General features: G+C 28.5%; 4 protein-coding genes across 6 annotated transcripts; 1 reads left to right on the plus strand and 3 right to left on the minus strand.

Annotated features, from left to right (window-relative positions):
• Positions 1–570: 570 nt before the first annotated feature.
• On the minus strand, positions 571–11,423 carry LOC141536121 (putative helicase senataxin). 2 transcript variants are annotated; one of them, XM_074256384.1, is made up of 12 exons: positions 10,922–11,423; positions 4,419–4,526; positions 4,061–4,315; positions 3,741–3,991; positions 3,376–3,611; positions 3,058–3,301; positions 2,902–2,996; positions 2,252–2,370; positions 2,032–2,179; positions 1,578–1,972; positions 991–1,339; positions 571–905 (listed from the first exon to the last, which is right to left on the minus strand). In XM_074256384.1, the coding sequence occupies exons 2-12, from the start codon at positions 4,517–4,519 to the stop codon at positions 774–776; spliced, it is 2,325 nt and encodes a 774-aa protein (XP_074112485.1). In that variant the 5' UTR covers positions 4,520–4,526; positions 10,922–11,423; the 3' UTR covers positions 571–773. The 2 variants fall into 2 exon arrangements, with proteins under 2 accessions (XP_074112485.1, XP_074112486.1); XM_074256385.1 differs by lacking the exon at positions 10,922–11,423 and adding an exon at positions 10,344–10,694.
• Positions 7,001–7,730, plus strand: LOC141535804 (uncharacterized). Its single transcript, XM_074255937.1, has one exon. The coding sequence runs from the start codon at positions 7,086–7,088 to the stop codon at positions 7,716–7,718; it is 633 nt and encodes a 210-aa protein (XP_074112038.1). The 5' UTR covers positions 7,001–7,085; the 3' UTR covers positions 7,719–7,730.
• A 5,044-nt stretch (positions 11,424–16,467) lies between the features above and the next one.
• On the minus strand, positions 16,468–19,611 carry Cin (Molybdenum cofactor synthesis protein cinnamon). Its single transcript, XM_074256027.1, has 8 exons — positions 19,476–19,611; positions 19,131–19,282; positions 18,697–18,884; positions 18,391–18,604; positions 18,056–18,331; positions 17,526–17,980; positions 16,874–17,201; positions 16,468–16,794 (listed from the first exon to the last, which is right to left on the minus strand). Exons 1-8 carry the CDS (start codon positions 19,501–19,503, stop codon positions 16,564–16,566), a joined length of 1,872 nt encoding a protein of 623 aa, XP_074112128.1. The 5' UTR covers positions 19,504–19,611; the 3' UTR covers positions 16,468–16,563.
• A 123-nt stretch (positions 19,612–19,734) lies between these two features.
• Positions 19,735–24,247, minus strand: LOC141535864 (CLK4-associating serine/arginine rich protein). Of its 2 annotated transcripts, XM_074256025.1 has the most exons (13): positions 23,880–24,243; positions 23,713–23,810; positions 23,295–23,470; positions 22,940–23,152; positions 22,606–22,855; positions 22,143–22,487; positions 21,701–22,069; positions 21,502–21,612; positions 21,376–21,424; positions 20,946–21,009; positions 20,756–20,861; positions 20,423–20,674; positions 19,735–20,028 (listed from the first exon to the last, which is right to left on the minus strand). In XM_074256025.1, exons 1-13 carry the CDS (start codon positions 24,009–24,011, stop codon positions 20,010–20,012), a joined length of 2,184 nt encoding a protein of 727 aa, XP_074112126.1. In that variant the 5' UTR covers positions 24,012–24,243; the 3' UTR covers positions 19,735–20,009. The 2 variants fall into 2 exon arrangements, with proteins under 2 accessions (XP_074112126.1, XP_074112127.1); XM_074256026.1 differs by lacking the exons at positions 19,735–20,028; positions 20,423–20,674 and having other exon boundaries at positions 21,372–21,424; positions 23,880–24,247.
• Between the last annotated feature and the right edge of the window lie 2,145 nt (positions 24,248–26,392).

Raw genomic sequence — 26,392 nt, forward strand, 5'->3', positions numbered from 1 at the left:
AATTCTAGTCCTCCTATAATAAAATTAAGATGAAAAATATGTGTTGCAAACTATTCGTAACGTGATTGGTCAAATATATCATAAGCATGAAAATATATGCAAAGTCTATAGTCAGGCGCGCGCAATTCAAATTCTAGTACTTACTAATTGTGATATTCGAACGTCGATTGTTATAAATGAAACGCAAACTTGGTCTCAAGTTATTATGTTGTGTTTCAATAATAACATTTGCATACCAATGCGTGACTTATGGGATAAGTGCGTAGGAAGGGGTAAAAAATAACTTTGTCATATAAAACGGGGGATCCCTTTATCCAGATAGCGTAGGTGCACAAATCTTGTCGTTTCTTCTATTAATATGAAATTAAAATAATTGTAATTGAATACTTGTTTATTATTCTTTGTCAGTATTCATGTGACATTAAAATAGTAATTCAATACTCTACGTAGGCAAATTATAGTTTATAAAATACACATTTTTATTTTTATAAATAATAAAATAATTACTTACATTCAGAGTATCAAAAATTTATAGATGTTTTCATGGTATTAAATCATTTCCTCGAATGATTGTCTGATTGAATGTTTTTTTATTCATTTATACATTCGAGTTCAAAGTAAAGTTAAAAGTTGAAAAAGTAAGGTCAAGTATCAATATTACAATTGAGTTTGTCAATATCGTTAAAAATAAAATAATGATACATAGTTTAATAATAGTACATTGTAGTAAATTAAAATCATAAGGAACGTAGTCAAAAAATATTTAATATTAATTAAAAAAAGAACGAATTATTACGATTAACAACTATATGACGTGTTATCGCTTGAATTTCATCTTTTGAAATATCGAAGTAAACACCACGAGACTGAGCATCATTTAAAAGATTTTCCCATGTTTCATTAATCTGCAAGAGTTATAAAAAATAATAATAGAGTCTTTAACATCAATTAATATTAAAAAATTATATAAATTTAATCAAATTCCCTTACCCTGAACGTATTAAAATTACCACACAGAATTAAACTGTGCTTAGCTCGCGTGACGCTAACACAAAGTCTGTGAGGATCTTTAACAAATCCAATACCTTCGCTTCTTACGCAAGACATTACAATAACATCACATTCAGAGCCTTGAAAACTATCAACAGTGTTGACTTCAATTTTTTTTTGCTTCGGTTTATCTTTTGTTTCTTCTTGAATTTCATCTTTTTTCTCTTTGTTATCATCATCGGCATTACTGACTTTCTCATCAGTATCGGTATTCTCTTTGTCACCGTCTTCATTTTCCTTATCAGATTTTTCACCATCCTCATCTTTTTTCAGTAATTTTTTCACCTCGCTAAAAATTAACAAAAAAACATTTTTTAAAAATTACACTTAAAAATTTTTAAGTTTTTTACAAATGAAATTTTTTTTTAATTTTTTTGTAATAATTTTTTCAATAAAAAAAAATTCTAAAAATTTTTAGATGTCAGCTAACTTAATTTTCATAAATAAAATAAATACAATAAAATAAGATAAATAAAATAATAAAAATAAATCAGTTTTAATAAGCAATAAAATATCAGATTACTTACGATGGATTCAATAAATCATTTATCAACATACATTGTCTTTTGTACGGTGTAATGACACCGATACTAATTTCTTTATCGGTGGTTGTTAGTTTACTTTTTTCGATCAAAGCTTTAACGATTTCAGCTACGAGTGTGGCTTCATCTGGATTAGAATGACCTTCAGAATCTTGAATGTATGAGTGATTTAAAACTTTATAATTGCAAAAATTTAGCGGTGCTACGGAAGCAGCGTTTTTAATAGCTCCTCGATAAAAATATCGGTTTGGCCATTCAGCGATCGCATTCACCATCCTATACTGAGTATCTAACATCATAATAGGATTTTCGGACTCACTCTCAAAAATTTTTTGCGCTCTTGCGAAAAGAGACAGATCATACCCATATTCTTTTGCTTTCTAAATGAAATAAACATATTTATACCTATAACACTTTAATTATAATTTATATTTAATACCTGAGATAATATAGTTGGAGGTAACTGTTGAGGGTCTCCAACTAAAATTAATCTGTTGATAGAAAACATTAGTGGGACTAAAGTTAATATTTCCGTAGCCTGAGAAGCTTCATCTATTATGCAAAAAGGTATTTTCTCGTCTTTAGTTCTGAAATAATTATTTTTCTTTAGTTAAATTTATAAGATTAAATTTTTTTTTTTTAATAAAAGTCAATAGTACCCAAATACAGCTTTCATACGATAACTGGTGTAGCAAGAGGTAAGTGTACATGCAATTATATTTGCTTGGGTTAAAATATGTTCCTCTGCAATTTGTTCTCTAGTCAAGGAACTGAATTGCTGTTATATAAATAAATAATATTCAATGTAATTAGGATTGGAACTTAAGTAAATTGTAGGGTAAATATTTCTAAGTGGGGTCAACCATTTTAATTTTCATTTTTTTGAACGAAAGTTCTATTTAATTTTAATGATATACATTCTTTTGAAAAATACATAAAAAAATAAACATTAAAAAAAAAAAAGTTAATTATCACAATTTTTCAAAAAAATTTATAAATTGTTTGGAAAATTGTGATATTTAATTTTTTTTTTTAATTGTTTATTTTTTTATGTATTATTCAAAAAAAAAATATATCAAAAAAAAATAAAATTTTTATTTTATCCAAAAACATTAGAACCAAAATTTTTTTCAACTTTTGAAGGAAAAAAAGCTATCAAAATCTTTATTTTTTTCTTTAACATTTTTTATCATAAATGTGCCGTAAAAACAAGCAGAATCAAAAAAAAATTTTAAAGATTAATTTTTCACTTAGTTATGACCCCACTTGTAAATAATTACCGATTGTAATAATAAAATAAAATATTTACAGATTTTCTAAGATTCAATAAAGACACACATTTAACTGACTTATGAATTTTGTCTTCTCGACCAACTCGAACAATATCCCAAGGAATACCTTGATCTGTATAACAACATAAGTACAACAAAAAATTATAATTATTTAACTGCAAATGATACATTACCTTTCATAAGTGGTTGAATCGCTAACAATCTCCGGACTAATTCATCAATAGCTTTGTTTGAAGGAGCACACACTAAAACTCTCTGCGTACGTGGTCTACTCAATACAGATGCAATAATATTTTTAATCACAGTCGATTTTCCTGTACCAGGTGGCCCTTGAATCAAACATATCCCAGGAGTTCGAGTTTCCACAGTAGTTACAACTCGGGACATAATTTCTAATTGCTTTGAATTAAGAGTGTCCTTAAAAAAAAAGTTTTATGATGCAAATTAAAATTATTTAAATATAAATAAATAAATAATAAATATTAAAGTACTTTTGTGACAATCGGTAGAGTGTCGAGACGTGGCATTATTCGGAAGGAATCGACATCTGGTTTTAAAATTGTTTTAATCAAAGGCGATTTAGAGATATTCTCTAATGAATCAACGTTAGTTAAATACGATAAAATCCAGTCTACAGTAACAAGATCTATAGAACCTGATAATTCAGTTTGTGAACAGAATTTTGTCGTAATAACATAGGTCAATATTGTGAAGTCGCTCCATTGATCTAAATATGAAATTAGTTTTATAATTAAAAAAATAAATAAATAAATTAGTTTTATAATAAAAAAAAAATATCCTTTACGATTGTAATCAACCAACAATTAATATTGTATTAAAAAAATACGTTTCTTACTTCCATCTCTCGAAACTTCTTCAATATATCCAAAATCTTCAGTTAAGTTGGTTGAATATTTAATAATGACAAAATCTCCGCGACTAGGATACTTTTCATAAAGTTTTTTATTAAATTTATTAATTTTACGAGGGACTGTTGCAACAGCCTTGAATTGGGTGAGCTTACGGGTTGAATCATTGCTTTTGTTGCTTACTGAGATATACTCATACGACAATTCTCTGATTTTTGCAGTAATTGTGATTGGTTTTCTAAAATATTTCAAATTTAAACAAGTATTATATTATGTTATTCAATTTAAATATCAAATCAAACGTTACTTTTTTTTCTTTGCATCCTCGGCAATGTCATCTCGCAATGTGTACCAAAATTCACTTAAGATAGGTGACAAAAAGATTTTTTGATACTCTTGATACGACGAATAAACTAATTTCAAAGGATTCATAGGAATATTATCTATGACACTCGGCGGGAATTCTCTGTACAAATCGTCAAAAGCCCAAGAAGAATCCCATTGAAAAATTTCGTAAAAAAATTCTTTGCGCACACTATCATAAGAATCTTGATCGGGTAAGCTTCAATTGGTTGATCAGTATGAAAGCAAAATATGAAGGTGTTCTTAAAAATTATTATTATCATATTTTATTAATTTAGTTGATTTATAAGCAGTAAAAATACCTGACAGATTTCACACTGGAGCATGGGGAAGAATACCTTATTAAATTTAAACGATCCAACAAAAGAGCCACTTGCAAATCTGTCTCTTCGTCGAAAAACATTTTTTAGCTGAAAATTATTTGTATAAAAAATATAAAAATTAATGGCCCGGCAACACTGGCCTCGATAGTAAAGACGCGTAAAAAATCAGTGTAAAGATAGTATCAAAGAAATAATAACAAAATATAGAGAGAAATAAGGGAAAATAGTCAATACAGAGAGAAAAAATAGGTGATGGTAAAAAGAAAATAATGGTAAAGATGGTAAAGAAAAAAATTGGAAGCAGAAAAAGCGGATTACAGGTAAAATGAACAAGGAAAAAGGTGAAAATGAAAGTAAGGTTAGGGAGCAAACAGTGGAAGACGGAATAGAGGAGTCCAGGAAGCCGACAAAGGGAGTGATATAGACAGCGGGGAAGAGGACGAGGTGGAGAGCAATGCAGACAACGACAAAAGCGTAAAAGAAAAAAAAGGGAGGGGAAGACCACCATTGAAAAAAGAATTGGCGCGAGAAAACAAAACGGGAATGAGAAAAGGAGCATTGGAACAATACATAAAAGGATTCAAAACAAGTTTCACTCTAAACAGGACACCAGAAAAAAACAACAGCGACAATGGAAAAGATGATGAAGAAAAAAAAGAGAAAGAAGAAGAGAAGGAGAAGAAAAAAAGCAAAGACGAAGAGGAAAAAACACATAAAGAGAACGCAGAAGCACAAGCAAAAAAAAAAGATAATAGAAGAAAAGCGTGAGCTAGAAGAAAAGCAGGCACAAGATGAAAATAAAGAAAAAAAAGAGAATAATGAGATAATGAAAGAGAAATGGTGGGAAGAAAAAATCGAAAGAATGGAACAGATAGCGAAAGAAAAGCAGGGGGAATTATTTGAGAAAATTTTGAGAAAACTAAGCAAGGAAACAGAGTGCAAGTGCAAGTGCAAGGAAATAAGGAGTGAAGAGGAAATACAAACAAGAAGAGAGCTAGAAATATGCAGGGAAGGAATAGAAAAAAGAGAGAGGATAATAGAGGAAAAAAACGAGGAAATAGAAAAGTTAAAGAAATTAGTGAGATATGGAATAATGAGACAAGAAGAATTAACAAGGAGTTTAACAGACCAAAGAGAAAAAGAAGAAGCAGAGAAAGTAAAGCAAGCGAAGATGGAGACAACGAAGAGAGAAATGAAGGTGTAGAAGAAGCACAAGAAGAACTGGAAAGGAGAGTGGAGGACTTAATTAAGGAAACAAGAAAGAGAGAAAAGGAGAAAAAGAAGAATGGAAAAAGAAGAAAGAGAGAAATTAGAAAAAGAAAAACCAAAGGGATTAAATGAAAAAGAGATGGAGGATGAAATGGAAAAAGAAAAAGAGTAAGGGCGAACTTGCACATACAATACGGAGTGGAAAAATACAGAAAGTGGGAGGAAGTAATGATGCACCTAGAGGAAAGGTTAAAAATGAGAATAGAAAAGAAGAGGACAACACTAATAAAAAGAGGACAAATAAGAATAGAGTGCAACAGTGTAAGAGAAAAAAAAAAATAATATGGGAAAACAGAAAAATTATGAAGGGAACGGGAATATGGATAATGGACGAAAAAACGAGAAGAGAAAGAGAAGTTGAGATATGGATAAGAAAAGTAGCAAGGTGGGAACAAAGCAATGGAAAGGAAGTGGAAATAGAAGAAAAGAGACTAAAAATTAGAGACATCTGGAGAAGCTGGAACGAGACAAAAGGAGAAATGATGGAATGATGGTACGACAGCGAAAAAAAGAAGAGAGCAGAAGGAGAAAAAACAAACGGAGCACAGATAAGAAAAGAAAACAGAGGTGAAAGTGAAGTAGAAGAAACAATGGGTAGTGAAGTGAGGTATGAGCTGAAAAGCAAGCAAAAAAAAGGGGGAAAAAAGATAACAGAAAAAGAGAGAAAGGGAAGTGATACGAGAGAAGGGATAGAAAGGGAGAGTAAATGTAAAAAAAATAGAATCAAGGATAAAAAATATAAAAGAAAAACAGAAGATTTTAATATGGAAAAAGCATTAAAGAGAGGGAGTGAGAATGAAAAAGAATGTAAAGAGAATGAAAGAAAATGTAGAATGATGAGCTGGAACATTGCAGGTATGAAAGAGTATGAGGATGTGAAAGAACTTCTAGAGAAATATGAAATAGTGTACCTAATGGAAACATGGGTAGAAGAAAAAAATAAAGAGAAAGTAATAGAAAGGATGAGCGACAAAATGAAGTGGTGGTGCAAAGTAGCAGAAAGAAGAGTAGGATGTAAGAGAGGAAGGGCAAGTGGAGGCCACTTAGTGGGAATAAAAAAGAAATATGTAATGAATGGGAAGTAGAGGAATGGATGTATGGCTTTAAAATAACGAACAGAGAAGAGAGTGAGCTAATAATAGCAATATATAATAATGTAGGAATGAAAGAGATAGAGAATAAAATAAAAAAATAATAAATGAAAATGAGACTGACTTTGAAAAGATCATAGTAATAGGGGATTTGAATGCAAGAATAGGAAAATACAATGCAGAAGGGACGAGTAAAAAGAAGGGAGGAAATCGAAAGATAAAAAAATAAATGCAGAAGGGTGGAGACTAATAAAAATGTGCAATGAGTTAGGACTAAAGATATTAAATGGAGCAAAAGAAGGGGATAGATCAGGAGAAATCACGTTCATTGGAGGAAAAAAATGAAAATAGCTGTTCAGTAATAGATTTGGGAATGGTATTAGATAGGGGAGAAGAAGATGGAGTAGAAAAATTTAAAGTAATAAAAAGAATAGAATCGGATCACCTGCCAATTGAAATAGAACTGAAAAGACAAGAGAATAAGATAGAAAGGAAAGAGGAAGAAACAAGAGAAAACGAAGATCTAAAAAAGATAACGGAAGAAAGACTACGATGGAAAAAGGAAAAAACGGAAGAATATATGGAGGGGACAAATGAGAAATGGAGAGAAAAAAAAGAGAGCACAGAAGAAATAGAATGGAATGCTATAAAAGAAATAATAAAAGAGGTGGCAAAGATGACAAAAATGAATAAAAAGGTACGAAATGGAAAAAGGGGGGGAACACAAAAGAAAGAATGGTTCAGTGATAGATGCAAAGAACTAAGAGAAGACGTTTGGAAAAAATTGAAAGAACTGACGAAATATGGAAACAATAATGAAGAAAAGAAAAAGTATAGTATGGCAAAAAAAAAAATACAAGGAAGAAATAAAGAAAGTGAAAGAAGAATGGTGGGAAGAGAAAAAAAAGGAGATAGATAATGCGACAGACATGAGTAAATGGTGGGAAATGATAAACAAGTTCAGAAGTAAAAAAAATAAAAAGTGCAAGGGAGAAAAAATAAGTGGAAAAAACTGGGTTAAACATTTCGCTAGCCTATTAAATAATAAAGAAAAAAGGAGAAATACAGAAGAACAGGATGGAGAAAAGAGTGAAGAAAACAGTGAGGATGAAAGGCTAGATGAGGAATTTGGAAGACAAGAATTCAGAAACGCAGTCAGAAAGTTAGGGAGGAATAAAGCGCCGGGAGAAGATGGGATCACGGCAGAATTTATAAAGAATCTACCAAGAGAAATGATGGAAGATGTCAGACATGTAATAAACAAGATGTGGATAGAGGGAAGACTACAAGAGGGATGGGAAATAGCAAGGATAATTCCAATATATAAAGCAGGAGACGAAGATATAGCGGGAAACTACAGAGGAATATCCCTGCTAGACATAGGATACAAGATACTGACAGCAATGATGGCGGAGAGGATAATGAGCTGGACAGACAGAGAAGGGAAGATAAAAGAGAGCCAGGCGGGATTTAGAAAGAGAAGAGGAACAAGAGACCACATATTCACACTAAATGCATTAATAAACAGAAAGATAAGAGACAAAGAAAAACTGTATGTATGCTTTATAGACTTGGAGAAGGCGTTTGACACAGTAGACAGGGACTTGCTGCTGAAGTTATGGAGAATAGGGGTAAAGGAACGAATGTACAAGATGATAGAATTGATATATAGTAAAACAATAAATGAGGTAGTAATTAATGGAGCAAAATCAGAAGAATTTGGAGCGGATCAAGGGGTGAGACAAGGTTGCGCACTGAGTTCAGTGCTATTCAACATATTCATAGACGACATGGAAGACGAAATAGTGAGAAAAAGAATAGGAGGAACAGTAATAGGGAAGGAAAAATATATATGATAAAATATGCGGATGATGGAGCAGCAATTGCAGATACACAGGAAGGATTAAGACGAATGCTGAAAGAACTAGAAAAATATGCGGATAAAAATAAATTAAGGATAAATGCAAAAAAACAAAAGTGATGATTTTCAAAAACGGAGGAAGAAATGAAAAAGGGAAGTGGGAATACAAAGGAGAAAAGTTGGAAGTAGTGAAGAGCTTTAGATATCTAGGATATAATTTCACAGCCAAAAACAGCCATGAAATGCACCTAAATATAATGAAAAATAAAGCGAACAGGATGGCGAACGCGACATGGGGTGTAATAAGAAGAACAGAAAGAAACAATATGAAGGACAGGATGTACCTATATAATACACTGGTAAGGTCAGGATGCATGTACGGAGTAGAAATATGGGGATGTGGAGAGGTGAAAAAAATAGAAATAGTACAAAACAAATTAAATAGGATGGCACTAGGAGTGTCAAAAAACACCCCAGGATGCATAGTAAGGAGGGAAACGGGAAGTGGGATAATAGAAGAAATAATAAGGGAAAGGATATGGAGATACATCATAGAAATCGCAGGAATGGAGGACACAAGATGGCCAAAAATATGCCTAAGGAAGAGATGAGAGGAATAATAAATAAGAAACCGACAAAATGGGGAAAGAAAATAGAAGAAAACGCGAAGAGAATGAAATGCGAGAAAGTAATAGAAAAATATATAACAGAGAAGATATAGAAGAGATAGAGAGTGATATAAAGACAGGAATAGAACTATTAAAGAAGCAATTGATAGAGAAAGAAGAGTCAAGGATAAGAGCATCGAAGTTTAGTGAAATATATACAGAACTAATGGAAGAAAGCGAAGAAGAAATATATTGGAAAAACAAGAAAATTAGAAGTGCAGATAAAGAATTATGGGCAAGAGTAAGGTGCGGAAACCTAGTAAAAGCTGGAAAAAAAGGGGAAAAGGATTGAAAGTGCAGAGAATGCAGAGAAAAGGAAGAGACATTGATGCATGTTTTAACATGTGAAAAAATAAGGAATAAACTCACTAAAGAAAGTAAGGAGGAAATAAAGAAATGGTGGAAGGACTCAGAGGATGAAGACAAAATAAAAAAAGAAATAGTGGGGATAATGAAAGGGAGGATAAGAACGGGAACATGCAAGGTGATAAGGGAAATAGAAAATAATCTAAAGAAAAATGAAAGAGAAAGAGAGATAGGAAAAAGGAAAAATAGGCTTTAAAGAAAGAAAGAAATGGATAGAGTGAATGAGTATATAAAGAAAAAAAAAACTATAGGCTAAAGGTATAGGTAAAAATAGAGAATTAACAATAAAATTCCACGTAAAATATAAAAATTATATACGAAAATAACAGATACCTTTATATGTATAGTAGTTAGGAGAAAAATATATATGTAAAACACCTTGTAAAACGCAATATTTATGTGATACAAGTAAAAATAAATCTATCTATCTATAAAAATTAATGTAGCAGATATTTGAAAATTTTTAGAATTTTTTTAATAAATAAATTATAGCAAAAAAAAATTTTTGAAAATAAAAAATGCAATTTTTCAAAAATAATTTTTTTTTTTTTTTAATTAGCAAATGACAAAAAAAATTAATAATTATAATATACTTAAAGAAATAATTGTTGTAAAATAAGATATTGGGTATAAAATAATTGATTAATACCTAAATATCTTGGTAATTGTAGCCAAAAAAGAGAATCCAACGACGCTTGTATTAAAATTAAGATATTAATTATTAAAACTAATATTTTAAATTGTATTTTTAAAATTATTTAATAACTGAAATATATGAATAATTAAAATAAAGCAAATAAAACTCAGCTAGTATATGCCTGTGTTACATTTACAAACAAATGAACGCGGTAACAAACATAAAACGTAGTTGACAGTAATGCCACGATGGTGCTTTGAGAAAACAGTGGAACTGTAAATAACTTTGTTATTTGTTTAAAAAAAAATTTCTCTGATTACAAATGATGAATCATCCATTAATCATTTAACTAATAATTATTACCGCATTAATAATAAAAATTAAAATAAGAATTCATGATTTGTACAAATTCTGGACTATTAAAGATTATATGTTAATACTTACAGTAATAATTTTATTAATTATGTCTTTTAATTTTTATAATTTTTTAGTAAAACTAAAATTATAAAATTTTCATTGATTTCAATAATGAATATATTATTTCTAATCTTATTTTATTAAACAAAGTAAAAATTTTAAATAATACTTACTCAAACTAAGAAATAGAGCTTAAATTTAAAAACTAGTTAAGTAGTTATGGGTATGTTCCGATATGCACTGCGACCACTGTACAGTGTGACGTCAATTTAGTATACTGTAAAGGCGTTCCTTTTTAGTCAGTTATACTGGCTGCTATTTAAAACGGAACGCAATCGGCAGGTTGATAGCTGTACTCCAAATTACTCAACTCTATGCCAGCTTTACTCAAGGAGCATCCGTAACTCGAAATTTTTAATATCACGGTGAAAACAACTGTACTCCAAATTATTCAACTCCGTACCAACTTTACTCAACAGCATGTGGCTGTAAATGAAAAACCTTTTTTCAATTCGCACTGTATTCAAAGCCAACAGTATTCAATGCAGAGTTTACTCAGCGCTGAATAGATAAATAAGCAAGCCTCGGTAAGAACGAATTCAATCAGAGAGAAATGACCATATGGCGCTGTATGGAGATTCCGAAATCATCTTGAATTAATCAAGATAATATTTAAATAGATTGAACTTGGTAATAAATATAAACAAGTCATTACTTATTAGATTTATTTGTAGAAAAAAAAAACTAGTCTATTTTATTATACCTTTATAAATAATTATAAAAATGATAAAACTTGGGTTAAAAATATTTAAATATTTATGAAAATATTTTAATTTTGATAATTATGGTTTAAATAAATCCAAGATTTATTTAGAAAATTAGTTTGATTATAAAAACTTTATAATATTTTATTAGTTAAAATTAAGACAATTTTATTATAAAATAACATTTTGTGCACAATTGTTAGCTTAAAATAATTAGGTTTAAGAACAAGTATGTGAAAAAAAAATTGCTTCTAGAAATATATTTCTAAAATCTTGATTGTGTTGAATCAATAATACTCGTTTTATTATTAATTAAATATTATTATTAACTATAATTAATTTAATTAATAAAAAAAAATTTATTATTGACTCAACACAATCAAATTTTAAGAAATTAGTTATAAGGAAAATTTTTTTTCTTATAAAAAAACGCTGGCGAAATCATAATGATTCAAATGTAAGAATAATTAAAACTTATTAAAATTGAAAACAAATGTTCGAAAAAAAAATCTTAAAATCAGTTAAGAACAGAAATATTAAAAAAAAATGCTTCCACAAATAAATTTCTGAAAACTTGATCGTGTTGAGTCAATAAGAGTTTTTTTTATTAATTAAATTAATTATAGTTAATAATAATATTTAATTAATAATAAAACGAGTATTATTGATTCAACACAATCAAGATTTTAGAAATATATTTCTAGAAGCAATTTTTTTTTCACATACTTGTTCTTAAACCTAATTATTTTAAGCTAAAAATTGTGCACAAAATGTTATTTTATAATAAAATTGTCTTAATTTTAACTAATAAAATATTATAAAGTTTTTATAATCAAACTAATTTTCTAAATAAATCTTGGATTTATTTAAACCATAATTATCAAAATTAAAATATTTTCATAAATATTTAAATATTTTTAACCCAAGTTTTATCATTTTTATAATTATTTATAAAGGTATAATAAAATAGACTAGTTTTTTTTTTCTATAAATAAATCTAATAAGTAATGACTTGTTTATATTTATTACCAAGTTCAATCTATTTAAATATTATCTTGATTAATTCAAGATGATTTCGGAATCTCCATACAGCGCCATATGGTCATTTCTCTCTGATTGAATTCGTTCTTACCGAGGCTTGCTTATTTATCTATTCAGCGCTGAGTAAACTCTGGATTGAATACTGTTGGCTTTGAATACAGTGCGAATTGAAAAAAGTTTTTCATTTACAGCCACATGCTGTTGAGTAAAGTTGGTACGGAGTTGAGTAATTTGGAGTACAGTTGTTTTCACCGTGATATTAAAAATTTCGAGTTACGGATGCTCCTTGAGTAAAGCTGGCATGGAGTTGAGTAATTTGGAGTACAGTTGTCAACCTGCCACGCAATCCGGTATAGTATGAGTCGTATTTTTGACGCACCATTCAAATGAGTGAATTAAAATTTTGTAGTTTATTAAAAAAACTGTTGTTGGAGTACTGTTAAATTTAAAATATTTTAATTAATATTAACTGTACATTAATATTATAGTATAATAAAAGTAAGTAGTTTTTCCTTAAAAATAATTTTTTTTCTATTACTTAACTTAAGTTAACTTCGCGTATAGGTTAATGTACAGAGGTTATGGAGGATGAAATTTTGGAGTTTTATTTTACATTATTTTTGATTACTATCCACGAAAAAAAATTACAGGTAATGGAGTATGCAGTAGTAGGAATAGTACTTGTTGGTGCAGTTCGGAATTTATTGGAATCTTCAGACGAAGATGATTCTAGCGATGATGAAGATCTTATTTATTGCTTTGGAAATCGGGCAGAACAAGGTATTATTCCAAGAACCCAAAATTATATCGAAAATACTGTTTTTCGAATGACAGATGAAACTTTTAAAAGTCATTTTCGGTAAAACATATATTTTTACTTTACAAGCTGATGATAATTATTTTTCTGAGCTTAATATCTTGAATTATTGTTCATTTTTAATATTGCATCCTTATTTCTAAATCAATTGTAGTATGAGACGCGATACTTTCGAGTTTCTTATAAATTTACTCGGACCCGACTTACAAAAACAATCTGTTCATTTTGGCCGACATCCTATTGCTGTCGAAAAACAGCTTCTTCTGAGTATTTGGACCATGGCAACACCAGATTCTTACACGTACATTATTCACATTCCTTTATTTCTATTCTCGAAATCTTTAAAAAATTAAAAATTGATATTCAATAGAATAAGGTAAAAAACCCAATACCGGATCATGTACCAATTCCGGAACACTCAATGTATTTGTATATCTATATTCACAAATATAGATATACAAATGCATGGAATGTTCCGGTACTGGTACGTGGTCCAGTATAGGTCTTTTATCTTAGCTTACTATTTTATTAATTTCACAGATCGGTATGTGATCGTTTCGATGTCGGAAAAGCAACAGCTTGGAGAACTGTTTGGAAAGTAGTTAAATCAATATATAATTATCTACCTGTCTACATAAAATGGCCTACACGTGAAGAAGCCAGGATAACATCTAATCATATATTTTGAAAGTACGGATTTCCGAATGTATTGGGAGCGATTGATGGAACACACATAAGAATCGCTCAGCCCAAAGAGTACCATGCTAGCTATATTAACCGCAAAGGATTTCATTCTATTCAAAGTCAGGTTTTTAAAACATTGAATTTTATATTGATGAACTTAATATTTATTAAATTCATTGAAACAAACTTTATGTTATAATTACAGCTAGTATGTGATCATAAATTAAAAATTATTCATGCGTACTGTGGTCAGGCAGGCTCAGTTCATGACGCTCGTGTTTTTCGACTGTCAAATTTACAAAATTATTGCACACCTGAATTTTTTCCTGACGATACTCATTTGTTAGGAGACAAGGCTTACAGTATTCAACCTTGTATAATGGTACCTTACCGAAATAATGGAAACTTTCACGAAGATTTGTTGCAATACAACAAAAAACATTCAAGTGCTCGTATGATGATAGAACGAGCAAACGCATCATTGAAAGGAAGATTTCGTAGTTTGTTGGATAAACTGCCATTTACAAGAACGGATTTAATACCCTACTACGTAATTGCTTGTTGTATTTTGTACAACATTTGCATCATGAGAAATGATTTGATCGACATTCCAATACTTGTAAATCATGAAATTCCAGTGATGGATGTAGATATAGAACTAAACAATGACATGAAAGTTGCTGGAATGGAGAAAAGAGAAAGGTTAAAGAATTTTATAAACAATAATCTATAAATTTAAAACTTTACTCATACATACATTCCAGTAAAATAAAAATAAAACTTTGCACATCGATGTAAAGAAGCAAAGTTTGAAATCGATTTATATGAAAAAAAAAATTGTACATTTTACAGCTAATTTGTTGTTTCTTTCAATATCTGCACAATATAGTGAATTCTGCTAATTTATTAAAAAAAAATAAATGAGGAAAAGTAATAATATCTTTTTAAATTTCATCAGGCTTATATTTTTTTATTTCAACTCACAATATATTTTAATATACTTTTTATAATATATGTAATGTTACTTTTTTAATAAATCTTTAAAAATGAGAAAAATATTAACCTATTTAGTTACACTTTTTTCGGTTTAGTCTAATTAACATCAACATAGATATATATCCTTACCTTTACCCTCCATAATGGAGGGTAAAGCTCCTTGTTTAGGTACCTCTCCATTGATAAAAAATAGAAAAAACTACTCAGTTAAATTAGTAGATAAAAATAAATATGGCGGTCCCTGCTGTAACGTCATATACTTTCGCGCATGCGCAATAACAATTACGTATTTAAAATTAATTTCACAAAAAAATTAATTAAAAATAGAAAAACAATCGGACAAATAAAAATATTGATCGGACAATCAATAAAAAATAATTACCGATCAAATGAAAAAAAAAAACTAATCGATTTGATAAAGAAAGTGCTATTTTGTAAGTAAAAATTTGTTTAATTGTTTATAAATAAACAATTATCGGACAAATAAACAATTACATCGGACATTGACGGACAAACGACGGACAATCGGATTGTTTAAATAAAAGTTAAAAAAATTTATTTTTTGGTGCCAAATTCAGGGAGGTTATCGGAACATACCCTAAGTTGAGGAAAAAATGCTACCAACAAAACAGAAATAGAACCTCTATTAGTGGCGCATGTTGGCACGCACGCCGCTTGTGTTCACTGTGTATTTATATTTATATTATTTATCCACATGCTTTGAGTTTCTACATTTAAAACACGTGTTATCATTTTGTTTTCATTATACAAGTGCGAATTTATATGTGCGTCTGAATTATAATCAGAAGTGATTTGAATTAAATATTTAAATCAATACTAATTAATATTAGAAAATATTTGTGAAAAAACTGTGCTCATCAACCTTCCTAAGTGCTCCAATACAATTTAGATTAACTCTATCTGTATGTATTATTTAGTAATATAAATGACAAAATTATTATTTAATATAATTCATACTAAATATTATTAAATTATTAACGTTAAATATTTATTATTAATTATTTAATATTTAAAAAAAAAAATAAATAAATTTAATAAAACATTAAGTGAAAAATTTGTGATAAAAAATTAAAATTGAACATCAAATTTAAATATTTATTATTAAATTGAGTGAATAATATAATAAAATAATTAATAATTAATAATAATAAACATAATTTAAAAACAACATTCGAATAATAATAGAATTTATGTTACACTTAATGTAAGAGAATAATAATAAATATTTATTTATTTAATTTTTCAAATGTAAACTGAACTTTATTGACTATAATAACTCCTTTTCCAGTCTTGGATTATTTTATTGTAATTAATTATTTGCATACAATCAAAAACTATTTTTTTTTAAATGTTAAAAGTATTAAAAAACTATTAAAATTATTATGCCAAAGAAGTATAACTTCTTACACGTGTACATAAGTACACGCACCCTTTTTTTATTTAATGTATAGTTAGAGGAATGAAATTTGAATGATATATATTAAAAATCGATTTAATCGAAGCCAAGAAGCATAGCTGGTACAGACTCGCCTTCTTTGACATCTTTACATTCATCAGTTCGTCCAGGTAGCATGAGTAATGCATTAGCATGTTTGCAACTGAGTAATTTGCTACTTATTTGATTACCCGTACTATAAGCCACTGGAATTTTTTCTGGATCTGACCACTGTAAAATAACTCGGGCGTACTCTGGCCGAGGATCAAGTTTATACGAAGAAGAAACCTACGATAAAAAACAAAGCAAATATTACTACAATTATTTAATTGCATTTATTTCTTTAAAAAATAAAAAATAAAATTACTTGAGCTTGAACGATCGTCGGCTTTGAATAATTACCGGACAACCTGTTAATCAGGGGAACGGCAAATAGATGTGCTGTGACTGTTGCGGAAACCGGATTGCCTGGTAAGCATACGATATATTTATTTATATTATTATAAACACAAGTTACAAATGTCGTAGGTTTTCCTGGCTTCATGTTAACTCTTCCAAAATGTATTTTAGCACCAAAAACTTGAGTTAAAATTGGTTTTATCAAATCACGGTCACCCATCGACAAAGAACCTGTGGTTATAAGAACATCCACTTTGTCGAAAGCATCACTGATAATTTTCATCATGATACTCTCGCTAAAAAAAAAATATGAGCATAATTAATAATTGTAAAACAAAAATTATATATTTGGGTAATTATTTACAAGTGGGATCCACCATTTTAATTTTTATTTTTTTGAATGAAGTTTTTTTTTTTTAAATACAAAAAAAAAATAAATAATTAAAAAAAAAAGTTGATGACCACAATTTTAACAAATTTTCAAAAAAATTTATAAATTCAAGAATCAAGAAATAAAAATTTGAAAATGTTAATTTTTCACCTAGGCACGGTCCAAAATGGGTTTGAACCCACTTGTAAATAATTACCAATATTTATTTGCAGTATTTTAGTGAACTTACTCGTCCCGAGCAATTCCCAAATCAATCGAATCGTAACCATATTCTTTCAGTAACATCACAAGAGTAATTTTATTACTATCGTAGACATGCCCAGGTTTTAGAATTTCTCCAGCTGTTTGTAGTTCATTTCCAGTTGATAAAATCCCAATTACAGGAACTTTAGTAACTTGAACTTTAGAATATCCGCAACTTGCTAAAATTCCCAATTCAGCAGCTCCAATTTTAGTAAATTTACTCAATACTAATTCGTCTTTTCGTATGTCGCTAGCAATTGGACGAATGTCTTGCCCCTTTGAAGGCTTAACCAAAATTTCTATTTCTGTTTCTTCATTTAATTCATTTGTTGATATTAGCATAGTATCTTCTACTTGAACAACAGCATTTGCGTAATCTGGTACCGGTGCTCCAGTGTTTATTCTAACACAAAAACCGCTACTCAGTTTCACTGAGCCTAGCTGAATTTTATTAAAAAAAAATTTATGTATTACTTAATTTATAATAAGAATATTTTCAAGACAAAATAATTTTACCGTATCTCCAGCCTCTAGTCCACATAATACATGTCTTAAACCATCACCATCACTAGCAATCACCGCGTATCCGTCTTTAATAGAAGCAGGAAAAGGCGGCAAGTCACAAAGAGAAAAAATATCTTTGCTTAAAATTCTTCCGTGACATTTCCACAAGTCCAGTGTTTCAGTTTTATTATTCCAACTTATGTTATTAAATATTTCTGCTACTTCTTTCATAGAAATCATTGGCCATGGAGATATACGAAGACGATTGGCAACATTTTCTACCTTAAACTTAAAAATAAAATTTTTTTATTTTATCAGTTAACTGGTGATTATTTTTATCAACTTACTGAATCGTCGGGATGGTTTGCATGCGAACATTCGTGCTTGATCTTGGCTCTCTGGACTTCTTCGTGTGTTTTAATTACATTGTTTTTATTATTTATAATTAAATCAACAGCATGTGGGATAGTTTTCACTATAGCTAATAAATTTTCTTTGGCAGCTTTTGGCGAACCGGGAAGATTTATGATGAGTGTTTCTTTACGAATACCACAAACACCTCTAGTCAAAGTAAATAAAAATAATTAATTAGATTTTAATTTCTGATAATCGACAAGTGTAAGTACTTATCTTGTTAATTATCTTTTTATTACCTTGATAACACGGCTAGTGGTGTGATTTTTAAACTAAAATTTAGCATAGCAATTGAAAGCCCGGGGGCCTCTTTTTCAATAACTTTTTTAGTCGCTTCTGGTGTATTATCTCTTGCAGAAAAACCCGTTCCACCAGTTGTTAAAATAACATTTATTTTCAGCTTATCTGACCATTGCTTTAATATTTTCTAAATGAAAAAAAATTATGACATTTAAAGTTAACTCTTGACTATTTTTTAATTTTATTTAACAAATAAATCTTTTTTGAAAAACTATTTTTAAAAAATTGCATTTATAATTTTTTTAAATTTCTAGATGTAAATTTTTTTTATTATTTATTTGTTAAAAAATTCTAAAAATTAATAAGTATTTGCTAAATTAATTCTCATAGAATTGAAGTTGCTATTTTCTGGATAAATAATTAAAAATTTTACCATTATTTTATCTTCATTATCCGGTATGATTTTATACTCCAAAACTTGTCCTTTAAAAACATTATTAATTTCACTATCTGGATTTTCAATCAGATTTCGTAATTCTAATCCACTTTTATCTTTGATAGGGTCATCTGCACATGTGTCACTAACTGAAATAATTCAATAATTTGCAATTGTTATTAATAAAGTAAAAAAAAAAAAAAAATAAACAAGTGTTTAACCTCAAATAAATATTATTTAACAAAGTAATTATTAATAAATAAATATAAAAAAATATTTTGTATATTTTTTAATTAAATAATAATGAGTAATTTGAGTAAAAAATAAAATTTTTAATATTACTTGTTAAAACTCCAAATTTTATGACCATTGTACGGATAAGTCTTGTTATCTCGAAGCCTTTATTACAAATGTATATAATTTTGATCCTTACTTTAATAGTTTCATAATAAGAACTTGATAATTAAATATTATCACATATCTTACGTCAAGATATTATTCTCTTGAGAACATACTTAAGAATTAATATTTTTATGGATGGATAAATGCAAAAACTTAAAAATAAAACTTGAAAGAAAAAAAAATAATGATTGAAAATTAGTAATTGATTATAATAAACATATTTATTGGAAAATTGTTTTATAAATATGAAACGTTGCAGAAATAATAAATAACAATCACCACAGACGTGTAACGAAATGCGCAAACACTTCAATGATATATATTATCAATAACAATTATTAGAGAAGACAGATATTAATTTAGAAATTTTTTTAAATCTAGCTAATATATATTATAATTGTTAATTTTAACATTTCATTTGTTACATTATTTTATTAATAATCGGATGGAAGATTGTGCATTTTGTATAAAAAGTTAATAATCAACCAAGCCTCTGAAAAAAAAAAAATAAAATCGATTATAATAAAATTATTTGATTGTAAATACGATGACCAGGGGTATTTAGACATGTTATTCGATAATTAAGCGGCACAAACAGTGTAAAATTTTCAAAAAATCGATTTTTCTCATATTTCGATAGGTAATACCTTAATATACCCTTAAACTTTTTAAAAATTCATACAGAAATTTTTTTATTTCAATTCCCAAAAATGGCCGTTTTTTTAGGATGTTTTACGCTGGTTCTGCCCCTTGACAATCGAAAAAAAATTTTATTTACGACGTTTGTTAATTAATAAAATGTCTAAAATACTCTTGATCAATTTATTTTTTAAGTCCAATGTCAGCAAGTTGAGTATTTTGTCTAATTATAAAAATTTATCTTTTACCGACTACTACGGGGACTTAAAGAACGAGGCGAACTATCTCTATAACGTCTCCTCGATTCTTGCCTACTAGAATCTCTATCTCGTCTATCTCTTTCTCTATCATTATCGTTTTTTGTGTCACGTAAATCACGATCTCTTCGATCACGCCGACTAGATGAATGTCGAGGGCTTCGACCAGGACTCGGTGATCTTGAAACAGAAGATCGTGAATCCGTACTATGGCCTTCATAACGATGTCGTCTTTCTCTTTGTCTATTTAAAAAAAAATTCTTGTGATTAATATTTTAGTTCAACAACTAATTAATAAGTAATTAATTATTTTGATAAGCATACTTTCTACGAAGCTTTAAAGACATTTCTCGAATTTCATCTTCACGATCCTGTCTTTGTTGCTCCATTTTTTCGATTCGTGCTTGTTCAGCTTTTTTATCTGCTCTGACTGTAAATTAAAAATTATCCCTTCCATTTTAATGCTCTGAACTTAAATAATGAATAATTTTTCCATTTTGTTGAATAGACTTACATTGGCGGTTTAGTAAAGTTTGCATTTTTTTCTTAAGCCGCTCTTGGGGTGTAATTTTTACCGGCTGAAAAATCAAAGAAAATTGAGAAAAATAATCCATTTTTTATTTCAAATAATTCCAATGCTAATTTAATTCAACAAGTAATTTTTATAAATGTATTTGTTGAATAAATTTTAGACTCAATATTCATTAAACTACGGCTTATTAATTTTTACTTAATTTTATATATAAATAAAATAAAAATAAATAAAAATATAATGTAATATTAAACATATGATTTGATGACATCTGTCGATTGCTTTATAAAAAAATAATTTTTCTTTTTTTATATTAATATCAAAAATACTTTCAACTATCGTATTAAAAATTTTCAGTCATTAATCAGTGTTTTTAATAATTGTCTAAAAAAGCGTTACGGTTCTTACTGACTTTGTGTCCGCCACCAGAATTTGTACTTAGCCCTGCTTTTGGCTTGTTTCTGAAATCAAAATAATATTTATATTCAAACTATCGACAGAAGATATTCTTAATTAAAAATTTTTACTCTATACTTACGTGTTTGTATTTATACTCGTGGATTTAAGTGCTGTATTATGATTATTTTTATCTTCATTATCGGAAAGTTCAAGTTCTAAGCTAGAGGATTTTCCTCGACGACCATAATACCTTAAAATAAATAAAATAGAAAATTTAGTATAAAAAAATTTTTTAATTCATCTAACAACAATAAATAAAAAAAAAAAAAAATCAGTACCTTGGCAACGATGTTTTATTTTCCACACTTCTCGATCTTTTACCCACGCTATTTCGACTTTTAGACCTTGACCTCGATCTCACGGGGGATTTTGTCCTCGATCTAGACCTTGACTTCGATTTAGAATATCGCATCTTACGATGGTTACCTGGCGAACGAGAATGTGATTTTGATTTAGACCTTGAGCGTGAGTATTTACTCGAAGATGAGGTTCTTGATCTACGACCGCGTGATCGTGATCGGGACCGGGATCGAGACCGAGATCGTGAGCGTGAGGTGCTCGCACTTCTACGGTGTCTGCTTCGATCACGACGTAATCGACTTCGTGATCTTGATCTTCTTCTGGGTCTAGATCGTTGTCTCCTTGACCTAAGAAATAAAAATTTTTTTCATTTAGTTCAATTCAATTCAATTTTTATTTAAAAAACAGCAATAAACCAACCTAGACCGAGAATCACTGATTCGTTTGTCTCGCGAACGATAAAATCGTGTAGACCTATTTCTAGACCTCGAGCGACTTCTTGATCTAGACTTGACAGATCTTCGACTGATAGTCCTTTCATTAAAATTCGGACTTTCTGATCCTTTTCGTCTCAAGTGAGAGTAGTTTATTTTCTTAGTACTCGATGGTGTTATTTGTGAACTACTGCCATGAGTTTCTTCTTCACCACCAAAACTTGTGATGTAAGTAATCTGTCCAGTATTGGCTGGAGAAACCGAACGTGAACGTGATTTAGATGATGATTTTCGATAAGGATTGTACTCAGGACTTTCTCGCGCTGCGTAACTACAAACATAATAATTTATTAATTGTTATTATTTGTATTATTTGTTGCTAATTATAAATTAACTGAAAAAATATAATAAGATGTCAATTAAATTATAATTATTAAATTTATAATTACCTAGGTGGACTCATAACTCGCCCAATCATTTTTTTTTCTCTAAATGCTCGACGTTCACGTCGCGAACGTCTTCCTGAATACATAGCTTTTTCTTCTTCTTGTTTACGTGCTTGCCTCAAGGATTCCGCTTCTTCAAAGTCTTGGGTTAAAAAACTAAAATAGTCGGCCCCGATTAAACCATATTTTTGAGCAACTTGATTCATCTCGTGCGCCTGAGATGGTTCAATTTGTGATACATCCACACATATATCTATTTGAATATCATAAATTAATAATAATTAATTTTAAATAAATAATTTATAGCAATAACTATAATTATAAGAATTAATAATACCTAAATCAATATCACTGTCTTCATCATCAGCTTTTTCATCAATTGAATTCAAATCTGGTTTAGCGGTTTCTTGTATTGGTTCATCTGTCTCATAATTATAACCAATAGCAGCATTATTACTTGATTTCTTCTTATCTTTCAAAAATTCGGGTTTAGTTGATGACCCAAACTGTTCTTCTAAATGAATTTGATGTAAAAATTTTTCTTCAGTAACTGAAAATCAATAAAATTATAACTATAATAAGTATTATGTAAATTTATGTTAGGCATTAATTTTAATTCAACTAATATACAGTAGAGAGAAACATAAAACTTGAAGGTTAATGTATGGAATGTGCTTGTTTAAATTAATTACCTCCTAAAAACTCATTTTGAACAATAATACGATAACGTTCATAATTAATATGTCTATCTTCACTCGTTAATGGTACATCAATGTCAACCGAGTTTGGTGGCTCTGGTATCCAATCAAGATGTGCTCTAACATCGAATCTATCAATCAAATTGTCATCATGACCCTGCCATGGCATCCTATCAATAAAAAAAAATATACATATATGTTATAATTATTTCTTCAATAAATTTTTAAATCAAGAGACTGATAAATGTTATAACTATTATTAATTAATTTAAATCAGGATAATATGCATGTTAAAATAAATAAAATAAAAAACATAACATTATTTTGGTCTAAAAAATCCTGATTAAAATTAATTATAGAAGAATTTAGACCTAATTAGAGCAATAATATAATAATAATTATTATTATTTACATGTTAGCCGGACTATCTCCAGCAGCAGCAATCGCGGCATCCAAATGAATTTTACACGGTCTTCCGTGCAATTGAAGAAATTGTGTTGGGTCAGATTTCTAAAATAAATGAAAAATAAATACATAAAGTGACATAAGGTATCATTTAATGGATTTTAAAATACTTACAATTTTTTCATAGTAATCACGACGACGTTCAGCACGTCTCCGATAGTCAACAAGCATACCACGAATTTTCTTTTCTTGTTTTCGTGCTTCATGCCACATTCTACCTCCTGTTTTTTTAACTGAAAAACTCATTTTTACAGCTTAATTTATTTTCTTTCATTAAATAAATAAAATACTCAATTTAATAAAAATAATAATCAATTAATTATTATTATTATGTCATAATTTAATAAAATAAAAATTTTAATAATAGTTATAATTGATAACTAATAAAACAGTCACGAGAAATAAAATATGCAAATAATTAAAAAAATTATTTATATATTACTAAAAATTAAACTTTACTGATAATCTGAGGCATTGCAAAGACTATTGAGCATTAAAAAACTTTCAAGTACGCTTTACTGCAGTAAAGCGGTATTTTCATGAGCGACAAAAATTGTTGCCGAAAAAGGGTGGTCTCCTTTTCGCATAGATGAACACTTTCCGAATGGTCATTTGACTGAAAAGACGAAATCCACGTCGCCATCTATAGAAAATTTTTTTATCCTCCTTGACATGATTTGACGAGACAAATCTCGACAGGACATTATCCGAAAGTCATATCGACATTTTCATAAATGGAATTTACTAGAATAGTATTTATCCGAAAAGACAAAATTCGTATCGTAATCAACCGAAAATTTTTATATCCTCCTTGTAATAATCCGAAATGATAATTCCCGAATGGACACTCCGAAAATTTAATGCAGCAAAGAACAGTAGATAATGAAGAAACTTTCTTTTCCTGCTCAGTAAAATAAACAGCAGATAATGTAGAAACTATTTACAAATAATAGAAAAATTTAATATTATAAAAATGATTTAATGCATGAGTATTTTATTACTGCTTGTATGTAACAATATACATCAATTATGCACGATTGTCCAGTTATTCTTCATGACTGTCAGTTTTGCATAATATATAAAAAAGTAAACTATAACATAAGTCTACATAGTGTAGAAATAAAATTAAAGTAAAAAAGTTCTAAATTAAATAAATAAAACAATATATATGTTCCCATAAATATATCTCCTATATAATAATGAAATAATAAATTTAATATTACAGCAGACTTAAATATGCCAAAATTTAAAAATAGTAACATATACTTTTATAATGTATCTTTAACAGCTAATTTGTCATTTAATGAAAAATAAAAATAATTATAATGCATTCTTTACATAAAAAAAAAAAAGACTAATATGCATGTGCTCTCAGCACGATGATGATGCGCGCTCATCCTACTTTCAAATGCTTGGAAAAAAAGAAAATTATTTATAATTTCATTATATCTTAATACATTTGAAAATAGACAAAAGGTAATTTATATATAAAGTATGTATTAATGTGAAAAATACGATTTGTTTATGTGCTTGGATCGATCGATTATAGTTTCGCCTTAAATTACGTTTAAATAATTAAATTATTTATTATCAAAAACTGAATTACCAAACAAATTAACTATCAAAATAGAATCCCTCACGTATAATTATGATAAATTTTCTGATATTATTGACAATTGTTATTATTAATAATGTTATTATTTTAAATAATTACTGCAATTTTAATAAAAATAATTCAAATCATTAACGATATGATTTGAAAAAAATAAGAAATTAAACAATGATTTATTTATAAAATTTATTCATGTTTTCAAATTATAAAATAAAACGGTTTAAAACTTTTATAAATATTTTGATAATTTCACATCAATTATTGATTTTTTAATGACGTAAAATTATAATGTAATTTATGGACTCAAATTATAATAAAATAATTAAGTAAAAATTTCCACGATATGCAAATTTCCTGTTGGGAATTAATCATTACGGAAACGGTTTTTATAATCTTCGCATATAGTAAAAAATATAAATTAAAAATTTTTAATTTAAAGAAAAAATATTAAAAAAATAAATTCTCATGTATTTACGTATCCATTCGATGGAACAATCTTTACACTCTACTAACAATTAATCTGGTAATCTTTTCAAAATGATGGGCTATACATTTTCAAGTAAACTAATTCGAATATTTCTTAATTGTAATTTAATTCATATACTATTAGTCGTGGATCACTTTGATTTACAATCGTGTTACACGATTTAAAAATTTTATTCATTATCGTTAGAAATTTACATTATCGCCTGCATAAACTTGTGGATCGATAATAAAGTCTTTTCCTTATCATTGGAGCAAATTTTCGGATAGTGTCCAATCCGAAGTTGTCATTTCGGATTATTATCAAGAGGATATAAAAATTTTCGGTTAATTACGATTCGGATTTTGTCTTTTCGGATAAGTACTATTCTAGTAAATTCCATTTATGAAAATGTCGATACGATTTTCGGATAATGTCCTGTCGAGATTTGTCTCGTCGGATCTCGTCAAGGAGGATAAAAAAATTTTCTATAGATGGCGACGTGGATTTCGTCTTTTCGGTCAAATGACCATTCGGAAAGTGTTCATCTAT

This window comes from Cotesia typhae, unplaced genomic scaffold (assembly GCF_013202065.1).
Source record: "Cotesia typhae breed Kobodo isofemale line unplaced genomic scaffold, CoteBio_Ctyphae scaffold_152, whole genome shotgun sequence".
NCBI classification, from domain to species: domain Eukaryota; kingdom Metazoa; phylum Arthropoda; class Insecta; order Hymenoptera; family Braconidae; genus Cotesia; species Cotesia typhae.

Bases quoted from the DNA above. Each gene is read 5' to 3' on its own strand.
- LOC141536121 (XM_074256384.1), bottom strand. From the start codon at position 4,519: ATGTTTTTCGACGAAGAGACAGATTTGCAAGTGGCTCTTTTGTTGGAT. The intron at 3,992-4,060 runs GTAACGTTTGAT...GAAATATTTTAG, and splicing joins GAGGATGCAAAGAAAAAAAA to AAAACCAATCACAATTACTG. The intron at 2,997-3,057 runs GTAATGTATCAT...GTTGTTATACAG, and splicing joins GATTCAACCACTTATGAAAG to ATCAAGGTATTCCTTGGGAT.
- LOC141535804 (XM_074255937.1), top strand. From the start codon at position 7,086: ATGGAGCAAAAGAAGGGGATAGATCAGGAGAAATCACGTTCATTGGAG.
- Cin (XM_074256027.1), bottom strand. From the start codon at position 19,503: ATGGTCATAAAATTTGGAGTTTTAACAA. The intron at 18,332-18,390 runs GTAAGTTGATAA...TTTATTTTTAAG, and splicing joins CAAACCATCCCGACGATTCA to TTTAAGGTAGAAAATGTTGC. The intron at 16,795-16,873 runs GTAATTTTATTT...TTTTTATCGTAG, and splicing joins CGACGATCGTTCAAGCTCAA to GTTTCTTCTTCGTATAAACT.
- LOC141535864 (XM_074256025.1), bottom strand. From the start codon at position 24,011: ATGAGTTTTTCAGTTAAAAAAACAGGAGGTAGAATGTGGCATGAAGCA. The intron at 22,488-22,605 runs GTAATTATAAAT...TTATGTTTGTAG, and splicing joins CGAGTTATGAGTCCACCTAG to TTACGCAGCGCGAGAAAGTC. The intron at 21,010-21,375 runs GTCAGTAAGAAC...TTGATTTTTCAG, and splicing joins ATTCTGGTGGCGGACACAAA to CCGGTAAAAATTACACCCCA.